Source organism: Passer montanus, unplaced genomic scaffold (assembly GCF_014805655.1).
Source record: "Passer montanus isolate IOZ18808 unplaced genomic scaffold, ASM1480565v1 scaffold204, whole genome shotgun sequence".
In the NCBI taxonomy this organism is placed as follows: Eukaryota; Metazoa; Chordata; class Aves; order Passeriformes; family Passeridae; genus Passer; species Passer montanus.
The window spans coordinates 187,620-199,059 of record NW_024366637.1 but is presented as its reverse complement, the minus strand read 5'-3'; the positions used below and the strand labels follow the sequence as shown (position 1 = coordinate 199,059).

Here is an 11,440-nt window from a genome sequence, read left to right as displayed (position 1 = left end):
ACACGGGGACAGTCTGGGGGACAGGGGAACAGGGGGGATGGGGCTGGGAAGGGACGGGGGGCTTTGGGGGGAACAGGGGACTGGGGGTCACAGGGACTCTGGGAGGGGACAGGAGGCTCTGGGGGTCACAGGGGCTCTGGGGGTGACGGGCCCTAGAGGGGACAGGGGGCTCTGGGAGGGGACAGGGGGCTCTGGGGGTCACAGGGGCTCTGGGTGTGGCGGGCCCTGGAGGGGACAGGCAGCGAGTGGCGTGCCGCCCCGCTGCCGCAGGAACCCGTCGCTGAAGCAGCAGCTCTTCTCCTACGCCATCCTGGGCTTCGCGCTCTCCGAGGCCATGGGGCTCTTCTGCCTCATGGTGGCCTTCCTCATCCTCTTCGCCATGTGACCGCGGGCGGTGGCAGCCAATAAAGACGGTTGGGTGACAGCCCGAGCTGCTCGCGTCTGCTTGGTGGCCCGGGCCAGTGTCACCTGCCTGCGGCTGCCTTTGTCCCCGCGGGGTCCCCCAAGGGGCTGATCCCCGGGGGCTCCTGGGCTGCCACCCCGGCTGGCACCCTGACTGTCCCTGCGGGACACCGGGGCCGCGGGGCCGGAGCCAGGACCGGGTGTCGCCGGTGCTGGGGAGACAGTGCCAGCCGTGCCCAGAGGCCCGAGCCCAGCCGTGCCGGGATTCGGGGGTGCCTGTGAGCCGGAGGTGTCCCGGGCTGTCCCGGGGCTGTTCCGGGGTTGTATCCCGGCTGTCCCAGGGCTGTCCTGGCCGTATCCCGGGGGTATCCCGGGGCTGTCCCGGGGGTGTCCCGGCTGTATCCCGGGCTGTCCCGGCTGTATCCCGGGCTGTCCCGGCCGTATCCCGGGGGTGTCCCGGGGCTGTCCCGGGGCTGTCCCGGCTGTATCCCGGGCTGTCCCGGCCGTATCCCGGCTGTATCCCGGGCTGTCCCTGGCTGTCCTGGCCATATCCCGGGGCTGTCCCGGCTGTATCCCGGGGCTGTCCGGGCTGTCCCGGGGCTATCCCGGGGCTGTCCCGGGGCTGTCCCGGCTGTATCCCGGGGCTGTCCCGGCTGCATCCCGGGCTATCCCGGGGCTGTCCCAGGGCTGTCCTGGCCGTATCCCGGGGCTGTCCCGGGGCTATCCCGGGGCTGTCCCGGGGCTGTCCCGGCCGTATCCCGGGGCTGTCCCGGCCGTATCCCGGCTGTATCCCGGGCTGTCCCGGGCTGTCCCCTCTCCCCACGTGTCGCGCTCCCCGCGGGGCCTCCCGGGCGGGGCCTATCGCTGGCCCCGCCCACTGTATGCGGTGACCACGCCCCTTCACCGCCCAGGCCCCGCCCCCAGGGTGTCCCATTGGCCGCCGCGCCGTTACCTCCCCGCGGGTCTCGCGAGAGCCTGGCGCGCGGGGCCGGGGGGGCGGCGGGAGCCCCAGCGCGAGCGGCGCCAGCGCGAGGAGCCGGCCCGGCTCCCTCAGGCTCCGGGGGCGGCGGGAGCCCCGGCCGGCCCCTCCCCCCACAACTCTCCCCGAGTTTTCGTGCGGCGGCGGCTCCGCCCGCCCCGCCCCCGCGATGAGGGACAGCGCGCCCCGGCCAATCGCATCGCGCGCCGCCCCTGAGCGGCGGGCACGGCGGCCAATGGCGGGCGAGGGGGCGCCGCTGTGTGGCCAAGCCCCGCCCCTGGGGCGGGGCCGAGGAGCAGCGAGGGGCCCGGGCGGTGCCGGGGGGAGCCCGGAACGGGGCTGGGGGCACAAGAGAGCCCCGGGATGGGGCTGGGGGCTGTGAGGGGCTGAGGAGAGCCCGGGATGGGGCTGGGGGCACAGGGGAGGGGGCTGTCATGGGGTGTGGGGGGCTGTCAGGGGGTCCAGGGGGCTGTCAGGGGGTCCAGGGGGCTGTCAGGGGTTCGCTGCCTGCCCTGGCACTGGGGCGGGAGCAGCAGGAGGGGCGCACGTCAGGAGCTGGAGCTGGAGTTTGTTCTCCATCAGGGGAACTGAGGCTGGGGGCTCCCTGCACCTGCACCTGCGCTGGCACGGTGCGGGGAGTGCTGCCTCAGTGTGAGCACACACACCCTGCTGGTGTGAGCACACACACACTGTTAGTGTGAGCACACATTGCTGGTGTGAGCACACACACACTGCTTGTGCCTGGCTCAGGTGTGAACACACACACACACTGTTAGTGAGCACACACACGCTCCTGGCTCAGTGTGAGCACACGCTGCTGTTCCTGCTCCGCTCTCCCCTCCTGCCCCTTTCTGTGCCGCTCTCCCCTCCCTGCCGCGTCCCCTCCGAGGTGTCCCCATGTCCCTGTCCGGGTCCCTGTGAGCACTGTCCCTGTGGGAGTGGCACGGAGTGCAGCAGTTCCCGTTCGTCCCCAGGGCTGAGTGCTCCCCAGGAGCTGTCCCTACAGCAGCTCTGGGCAGGGTCCAGCGGGGCTGGGGGCTTTCTGTGCTGGGGTCTCTCAGCAGAGCCGGGAGCAGCTGCAGAGGCCAGGCTGGGCAGAGGGGCTCAGAGCAGCAGGGTCCTCAGGCAGGGCAGGGGCACAGCCCTGCCCCCTGAAGGGAGGGCCGGGGGTCCCAGCCCTGCTCCCTGCATGGGGGAGTCACAGCCCTGCTCCCTGAGGGGGGTCAGGGGGTCCCATCCCTGAGGGGGATCAGGGGATCCCATCCCTGAGGGGGGATCAGGGGGTCCCATCCCTGCTCCCTGAGGGGGTTCCCATCCCTGCCCCCTGATGGGGATCAGGGGGTCACATCCCTGCTCCCTGAGGGGGATCAGGGGGTCCCATCCCTGCTCCCTGAGGGGTTCCCATCCCTGCTCCCTGATGGGGATCAGGGGGTCCCATCCCTGCCCCCTGAGGGGGTCCCATCCCTGCCCCCTGAGGGGGTCCCATCCCTGCTCCCTGCTGGTTTCAGCTCCTGGCCCAGCCCTGCTCCAGCCCCATCCCCGAGGGCTCAGCCCCGCTCAGGAGAGGGTTTTGGCCCTGCTGCTGTGGGTTGCTCGGGGTTGCAGCGGGCAGGCGCTCTCCCTCTGCCTGTTTTGGGAGCCCCAGCCCAGCCCTGTTCCTGTGGAAAAGCTCCTGGGTTTGGGTGCCCTGCTGCTCTGAGCTGTGGGACACCGGGCACTTCCCCGGTGGGTTGTGTCCCCCAGGAATTCCAGCCTTTTCCCGGGGTTCATCCGTGTTTTCCTGCATGCCTGGGCTGTGCAGCAGAGCCCTGGCATCTCGGAGCAGGCTGCACACAAACTGTGGGAATGCCAAACCTCCCTCTGCCATTCCTCTTTCTCTCTGCCCGGGGCCGGTCTCTGACGTGCGTTTCTGTTTTATTTCTGCTTTCTGGAGGTTCCGTGTTCCCAGGGCTCTCCCCGTTTCCCAGCAGCTCCCTTCAGCTGCAGGTGCCGGGTGCTCCCAGGGGCGCTGAGCCCACCTGGGCAGGTGCAGGAGCTCCTCTCGGGGCAGGTCTGGCGCTGCCGTGGCATCCCTGGAGGGACAAAGCCAAACCCAACTCCAGCTCCTGATTCGTGTCCTTGTTCCCATTTCCTCCGAAATCCCCCTGAGCCGGGCCGAGGGTGCATTCCAGGGGGATCTGGGGTGGGAACCCCCCTGGCGCTGGGAAATGGGGAACTTGGAGAGAGGAAGCACCAGCGGGGGTGGGGTCCAGCTGAGCTTGGTGCCCCCCTGAGGAGGGGAATGCCCTGGGAGCTGCTCTGGGCTAGGGCTGCTGGGGCTGCTCTGCTGGGGCTCCCCCGGCCAGGCCCCGTGCCCACAGCCTGGTTCTGTGTGGCAGGGAAGGAGCTCTGCCTTGCCTTTGGCTTTGGACCCGTTTTCTGCTGCGTCCCACGTGATGCTGCTGCGCCTCTGTTTGGATTTATTTATCCTCGGACTTTCTTGGGGCCTTCTTTTTCTTTCCCTTTTTTTTTTTTTTCCTATTCCCATTCCTGGCACTGCGAATCAAGGACAGATTTCCCAAACTGCTCTTCCCCCCTCGTTCAGCACCAAGCTGTGCTGCAGCCAGGGAGGAAGGGTTGGAGGTGGTGAGGAATTCCCAAGGGATGCTCTCCCCCTCCCTGGGCTTGTCCCTCACCTTTCCTTTGTTTTCCTTTTTTTTTGGCATCTCTCTGTCCCCAAAACCCACAGGACTCCTTTAGGGTGCTGGTGCTCCATCCCACAAAGCTTCACTTGGAGTTCTGGGAGCTCCCATGGGGGAGTGGGGGCTTTGCTGCCCACCAAGCACAGCTCAAGCCATGGCTGCAGACCCTTCTGCAGACCCCTTTCTGCAGTCCCTTCTGCCTGGAGCATTTCTCTCTCCCCTCGGGTTTTTAGGGCTCATGCATCAAACACCCTAAAAGCCTCTGAAAGCTGAATAAGGGAAGTGCCCAGGTGGGATGGGATAATTACAGGTGGGACAGGGTGTTTGTATGGCCGTGTGGGGCTCCCTGTGTGCCCTGGCTCTGTTATTTGGGTTCACGTGTGGGTTTTTGTCGAGGTGCTCGTTCTCACCCCCGGCTCTCCCGCTCCTCGCAGCCCTGACTTTGCTCTTCCCTTCAAACCATCCACACACGTCGTCGGCAGGGAAAATATGTTCCAGCCCAGCTCGGGGCTCTCATGCCTCGTTTGCAGCAGCTTTCATTGAAACAAGGGCTCTGAAGTGGTGAAATAATTTCAGGAAATGGGACTCCAGTTTCTGGGTCACTCAGGCATTTCCGAGGTAAAATACGGCGCTCTGCGAGGCCGCGGCGCTCTCGTGTAATTACCGGGCCGGCTGAGGAGCAGTGGCTCTCCGAGGCCTTCCCTTCCTCCCGTAAAGCTGAATTATTTCCCTGCGCTGCCGTAGATCTCGGCAGGGCCGAGATGGATCGCCCCGGCGCCGAGGCCACCCCGGATCCTGCCCGGGAAATCGCTGCTCGGGGAGGGAAGATTTTCCTGCTCAATTTGGGCTTCGGGCTGAGCTTCGTGCCGGGGTCAGGCACAGGTCGTGCCCTGGGGACTGGCAGAGCTCTGGCTCTAACAGGGCTGGGAGCTCTGGAGGTGGCTCGGAGCTCCTGGGGGCTGCTCAGAGCTCCTGGGGGCTGCTCGGAGCTCCTGGGGGCTGCTCGGAGCTCCTGGGGGCTGCTCGGAGCTCCTGGAGGTGGCTTGGAACTCTGGAGGTGGCTCAGAGCTCCCAGAGGTGGCTCAGAACTCCCGAATCCCTGTGCAGGGCTGTGGCCGAGGCCAGGGTCAGTGCTGGCTGTGCTTTGCGGTGACAGGACGGGGACAACGCCCCTGTCCCCTTCCCCACAGCCCCTGGGGTTGCTCTGCAGCCCCACTGCGAGCTCACCTGAGGGCCAGGTGAGGGGCTCTGACGGGACCGGGCCACCCCAGGGCACTTCCCAGCAAGAAGTGAGGGTTTTGCACGCTCCGACACCCTGGGGCGATGAGGTTTTGGCTTTTTGGGGATCCTCTCAGAGCCCGAACACCCAGAAAGGCCCAGCCCGAGGGAGCTGCTGGGACTTGGCTGAGGTTTCTCGTTAAACACCCTGTGGCTGGGGGGGATTTGTTTCCAGCGAATTCCCTGCCAATATTCCAGTTTATACAGTTGGGTTTGCTTTGCTTTGTCAAGCCCACGAAGCGTGAGGCCGTTGTGCCTCCGAAGCAGGTTTTATAGCCCGGGCTCTTGGCCTCTTTTCCCACACGACAATTTTAAGCTCTCGCAGCTTTTTGGTTACAAAGCAAACACTCTCCCTCCTTCCCTCACACCCCAAAATAACTTGAAAGTCGGAGTTTGGGCCCAAGAGCCACCCTGGGGGGGCCTCTCTCTGCAAAACTGAAAGTCTTTCGCAATTTCCATGGGTGGATCCGGGCGAGGAGGGGCAGGGAGAGCTGTGGGCACCCCGAGGGGCAGGAGCAGCCCTGGGAGCAGCCCTGGCATGGTGTGTGGAGCTCGGGATTGCTCTGAGGGGCAGGAGCAGCCCTGGCATGGTGTGTGTGGATGGCTCTGAGGGGCAGGAGCAGCCCTGGCATGGTGTGTGGAGCTCGGGATTGCTCTGAGGGGCAGGAGCAACCCTGGGAGCAGCCCTGGCCCGGTGCCCACAGCTCCAGATCACCCCGAGGTCCCACAGCAGCGGGGATGGGGATGAGGATGAGGATGAGGATGAGGATGAGGAAGGTTGAGGATGAGGATGAGGGTGAGGATGAGGGTGAGGATGAGGTGCCAACCTGGCTCCTCAGAGCAGGTGGGACCCCACTCCCACTTTTCCCTTGGTGTTTTGAAGGAGCAGCTCGAGTCTGTTGCTCGCTCCTGTGAGGGTGGGTCACGGTGCTCACAGTCCCCCCAGGCTGGCACCCGGAGGGGACAGCGCGCCCTGGCCAGGACAGGGCTGTGTCCCTGCCCTCCCGGGTGGCCCTGCTGACCCCAGCCCGTCCCGAGGCTCGGGAAGCTCCGGGCTGGCCACCACTGCCCTCAGGAAAACCACGGGAGCCTTTCCTGGCCGGCCTCGAGCACTCGGCTTCCTTCCTCGAGCTTTCAGGGGAAACCTCGGAGGTTCTGGAGAGCCCGGGGGGCAGTGCAGGGGCACAGGCTGGGGGGCACAGCCTGGGGCACAGCTTGGGGGGACACAGCCTGGGGGACAGTGCAGGGGCACAGCCTGGGGGACAGCTTGGGGGCACAGCCCGGGGCACAGCCCTGTGCTTCCTTCTCCCGGGCTGGAAATGGCAGTCGGGGCTGCCTCCCGTCCCTGCCGCTCCCCCGGAGCGACTCGGGGCTGGCTCTGGGGTTTGTGTGTTCTGCTGGAAGCCAGAGGCTGCTCCAGCCCCGATCTGCAGCCATCCATAATAATCTCGTTTATTGTGGCTCTCCCCCTGCCCGTGCTGGGGCTGGGCCGGTGCCTGGAGCGCCGTTTGTGTTTGAATGGGTTTGTTTGTGCTCCTGGCACGGCTCCCGGGCTGGCAGGGCCGCCCGGAGGAGCGGCCGGCCGGCCAAGAGTTAACCCCATGGAGCCGGGCTGGCCAAGAGTTAACCCCACCGAGCCAGGCTGGCCACTGCTGGGCTCAGAATTAACCCATGGAGCTGGCCTGGCCTGGCACTCGCTGGGCTCTGAGAATCAGCCCCATAATGGGGTTTTATCCCCAAACTGCCCCAAAAAGCACGCAGCCTTCGTGCCAGCTCGTTCTGTCCCCCTCCATCACTGCTCTCCTGCTCTCCACACCAGCTCAGGGCACGGACTCAGCAGGCAGGAGTCACTGAGGATGGGCTGAGGGAGCCTTGCCTGGCTCCTGCCCAGCCCCAGGGGTCTGAGGATGGGCTGAGGGAGCCTTGCCTGGCTCCTGCCCAGCCCCAGGGGTCTGAGGATGGGCTGAGGGAGCCTCGGGAGCCTTGCCAGCCCCAGGGGTCTGAGGATGGGCAGAGGGAGCCTCGGGAGCCTTGCCAGCCCCAGGAGCTCCTGGCCGGAGCCTCAGTGGGCCCTGCCTGCCCCCTGCCCCCTGCCTGGGCCCAGCCTGGCCGCTGCCCCTCTCGTGCAGCTCCTCCTGGCCCAGCCCGTGCCAGCAGCCTGCTTTTGTGCCTCTCCAGGCCCAGCCTATTTTTAGGAGGCGGCTCTCGCAGCCCTGCTGGTTTTGGTTCATGGTTGGTGCAGCCCTCAGCTGTAATTTTTGTGGTCGCATTAATGTGAGGTTTATCCTCATGGTTTACGGGCATAACCCAGAATTGTGGTGTGGTGGTGGGGGAGAGAGTGCTGGAAAAGGGATCCCTGCTGGAAAAGGGATCCCTGCTGGAGAGGGATCTGTCCTGGAGAGGGATCTGTCCTGGAGAGAGATCTCAGCCAGCACAGAACAGTGTCTGCAAACCCCTCCGTGTTTTTCAGGGCCTGCACACCAGCCTGCCCCTGCCTCGGCCTCTTCCCAGGGACAGGATTTATGGGGGAATTTATCCCGGCTAAACGTGACATAAATCTGAGCACATGTGTGCGTGCAGCCTGGAGTGGCTGCTCCTGCTCTGGGAACGGGGGGATCCTCCAGGATCAGCTGGATCCTGCTCTGGGAATGGGGGGATCAGCTGGATCCTGCTCTGGGAATGGGGGGATCAGCTGGATCCTGCTCTGGGAATGGAGGGATCAGCTGGATCCTGCTCTGGGAACGGTTGGATCCTGCCTTGGGAACAGGAGGATCCTCCTGGGGCAGCCAGGAGCAGCTGGACCCATCCCGAGTTCCAGTGTCACCTCAAGGCCTGGGTGGATTTGTCCTTGAGCTGCTGCTGTCCCCTGCTCTGCCACCCCCGTGTCACTTTTGGGATTTCTGGGGCCGTTCCTGACGTTTGGGTGCCTTTGTTCCCCCTGGGCCGGGCAGGGCTTTGGCTGCCAGCCCGTGCCACTGGTGACAGGGACATTTATCCCCATCCCCGTGGGTGACAGGGACATTTATCCCCATCCCCGTGGGTGACAGGGACATTTATCCCCATCCCTGTGTGCACAGCCCCCGGAGTCTGGCTCCATGAATCCAGCCCCACGGCCAGCCCAGCTCTGCCTCCTGCCCTGTGGGAGCGCAGCTCCTCTCTCCTCAGCCGTGGGCCTCGCTGCCTGCCTGGGGGCAGAATTCCCCTCCTGCAGCAGAAAATCGCCCGTTTTGTTCATTCTCAGCAGCTCATTGATTCCTTCCTGGGGAGCAGAAGCTCCTGCCGCTCTCCCTGCCGCATTCTTGGAGCTCTTTCTCACACGGCTCCTAAAAATACCAGGCACGGCCCTGGGGGCTGCGAGTGCACCCCCTGCTCCCCCAGCCCGGCCCTCGTGGCATTCCAGCCCAGCCCAGGGGCTCTGGGAGCCCCCCGGAGCAGCCCCCCGAGGAGCCAGCCTTTGCTTTATCCCTGCTGGAAAAACGTCAGTGCCTGGAGGAGGGAACCGCTGTTTCTCGAGTTTGAGACTGGGGGGAGGGCTTTACTTTATTTACTCTTATTTTTTATTAATGAGAACAGCTTCACTTGTAGCATAATAGGAGTGAGTGTTTTGTTATCCTTGGCTGTAATCCGTGATAAACTGCCCCTGCCATCAGCCTTGTAGTTTACCCACTGGGGAGCCCGATTATTGCCTTGTAAAACGGAGCACCACTCCTATAATCCCTTAATTAATTAAATGACAAATTTTAGTTCTCTCCCATTGAAAATATAACCGGTGCAGAGAGAGGCCGTGGATTTATTTGATGGCTGCTCGCTCGCACTCTGTTTTCTGTGCATTGCCACTGTCCCTGCTGATTTGTTTGTGTGGGGGGGGATTCCAGGGCTGGCTCTGAGGGTTCCCTGACCCCATGAACACCCAGAGGGGCCGTGCTGGGGGGGCTGTGCCCTGTCCCCCCCTCAGGAGGTGACAGAGCTGCAGGACACCTCTGGGTGATGCTGGAGCCCAGGGAAGCTCCCACACCTTTCCAGGTTCCCTTCCAGCTGGAAGAACCCACCCAGTGCCTCCCAGATCCCAAACCCGGGCCGGGATAATTCCATCCCAGCGGAGGGGCGGCTCGCGCGGGTGCTTTGGGGCATTTTTGGGGCTGTTTAAGGATTTCTCTCCCTGCTCTCTCGCCAGGCTGCTGCAGGATGGGTGACGACAGGCCCTTCGTGTGCGGCGCGCCGGGCTGCGGACAGGTACTGCTGCTGGGCTGGGTGGGCTTTGGCTGCTTTGGCTTCAGGGTCAGGGTCTGATGGGGTTTTGGCTGCTCTGGCTGTGGGGTTTAATGGGATTTTGCTCTAACGGGACTGGGGCTGGTTCCCCAAGGCCTCCCCTGGGCCGTGCCCCCGTTCCGGATAAACCCACGGCCCTCCAGGGCCAGGAGGCTCCGAGTTCCTCCTCTGGAGCAGCTGGGAATGTGACAGGTGACGGGAGATGGTCCCCAAAATGCTATTTTGGGATGGGCTTCTTCCCGTGCCCTGCGGGAATTCCTCCTCCCTGAGCTGCTGCTGGGATAGGAGAGGTGGGGGAGGCTCGTCCTTCCCAGGAGCTTCCCATCCCCTTTTCCTCCCCTTTCCAGGGAAAACACTGCTCCCATCCCCTTTTCCTGCCATTTCCAGGGAAAATGGTGCTGTCCCAAAGCTGAGCTCGGGGGCTCCCTGCACTTGGTACTGGGAGGAACTGGGGTGTGATGGAATTGCTGCTGGGGCTGATGTAGTGGGAACTGCTGGGCACTGGGGATCGTGGAATTCCTGCTGGTTTAGTGGGAGCTGCTGGGCACTGGGGATCGTGGAATTCCTGCTGGTTTAGTGGGAGCTGCTGGGCACTGGGGCATCATGGAATTCCTGCTGATATAAAAACACATATTTAGGGTTTCCCAGCTTTCTGGTCATTGTGGCACGAGCCTCACCCAGATCCTTCCCTCACCCCTTGCAGGTGAACTTCCTCCTTTTGCCTTTTCTTTTTTTTCCTTTTTTTTTTCTTTTTTTTTTGGAGGCTGCTTTTTATCTGAAACTTCTTTGCCTGTGAAATTGTGCAGGCCATTTATAAAATGTATTAGCTGTGTTTGAGCACTTAATGGTGTGAGCCCTTCAATCACACAGCCCTAAAATCGGCTTCAAACAAGCAATTAAGGCAAACAACAATGTATTTAAATTTAATCTCCCACAATCTCCCACAAATGACATATAAAGGTGGCTGCTTCCTCCTCTGGCTGTTCCAGCCTGCTGCTTATGGGTAATTCCGACAATTCCTCATGTTAATATGGAAATGCTGGAATCCTGGTAATTCCGAGCGGGGTGATTCATGGGGATCCAGCCTGACCTCAGCCTGCTTTTCCCAGAACGACCTTCAGAGCAGGGCAGGGCTGCCGTGGGATCCAGGCTGGGATGGGGATCCAGGCTGGGATGGGGATCCAGGGCTGGAAGGGGATCCAGGGCTGGGATTGGGGATCCAGGCTGGGATGGGATGGGAATCCAAGGCAGGGATGGGGGAATGTCCTGGGGTGACTTTACGATTTGCCCCAGCAGCTGCTTCCTTCCCTCTGGTTTATGCCCTAAACCCCTTTTCTCCTACTTTTTCCTCCTTTTTTCTTCCTTTTTCCACTCCTTTGTTCTTCCCTTTCCCCCCCTTTTCCCCCTCCTTTTTTCCCTCCTTTTCCCCCTCTTTTTTTCCTACTTTTTTCCTCCTTTCCCTCCCTTTCCCCCTCCTTTCCCCTCCTTTTCCCTCCTTTTTCCCTGCCTTGTTCCCCTCCTTTTTCCCCCTTTCCCCCCTTTCCCTCCTTTCCCGTTTCCAGGCAGGAAGAGCTGCAGGGGCAGCGAGGAGGGCAGGGGGTGCAGGGCTGTAAACATGTTTGGGGTTGCCAGGGCTGCAGGGCTTATTTTGGGACTCTGGGAGCCCAGCTGCCCCGCGGCGTGCCGCAGATCAGATCTGCCCAGCTCGGGTGTCTGAGCCTCCCCGGGACAGCTGGAGCTTCCCCGTCCCTCTGTCCCTCTGTCCCCCTGTCCCCCTGTCCCCCTGTCCCTCTGTCCCTCTGTCCCCCTGTCCCTCTGTCCCTCTGTCCCT

At 63.2% G+C, this 11,440-nt stretch overlaps 2 protein-coding genes across 2 annotated transcripts in view; both read left to right on the top strand.

The window, feature by feature from the left end:
* Positions 1-385, top strand: part of ATP5MC2 (ATP synthase membrane subunit c locus 2) — a 3,095-nt gene extending 2,710 nt beyond the window's left edge. The window contains exon 4 of the mRNA XM_039708513.1: positions 239-385. Within this exon, the coding sequence (XP_039564447.1) occupies positions 239-385 (147 nt within the window). The remainder of the gene's footprint in view (positions 1-238) is intronic.
* Positions 386-1,352: 967 nt separating this feature from the next.
* LOC120501805 (cyclic AMP-dependent transcription factor ATF-7) overlaps positions 1,353-11,440 on the top strand; it is a 43,436-nt gene continuing 33,348 nt past the window's right edge. The window contains exons 1-2 of the mRNA XM_039708498.1: positions 1,353-1,456; positions 9,515-9,573. Of these exons, the coding sequence (XP_039564432.1) occupies positions 9,526-9,573 (48 nt within the window). The 5' untranslated portion in view covers positions 1,353-1,456; positions 9,515-9,525. The remainder of the gene's footprint in view (positions 1,457-9,514; positions 9,574-11,440) is intronic.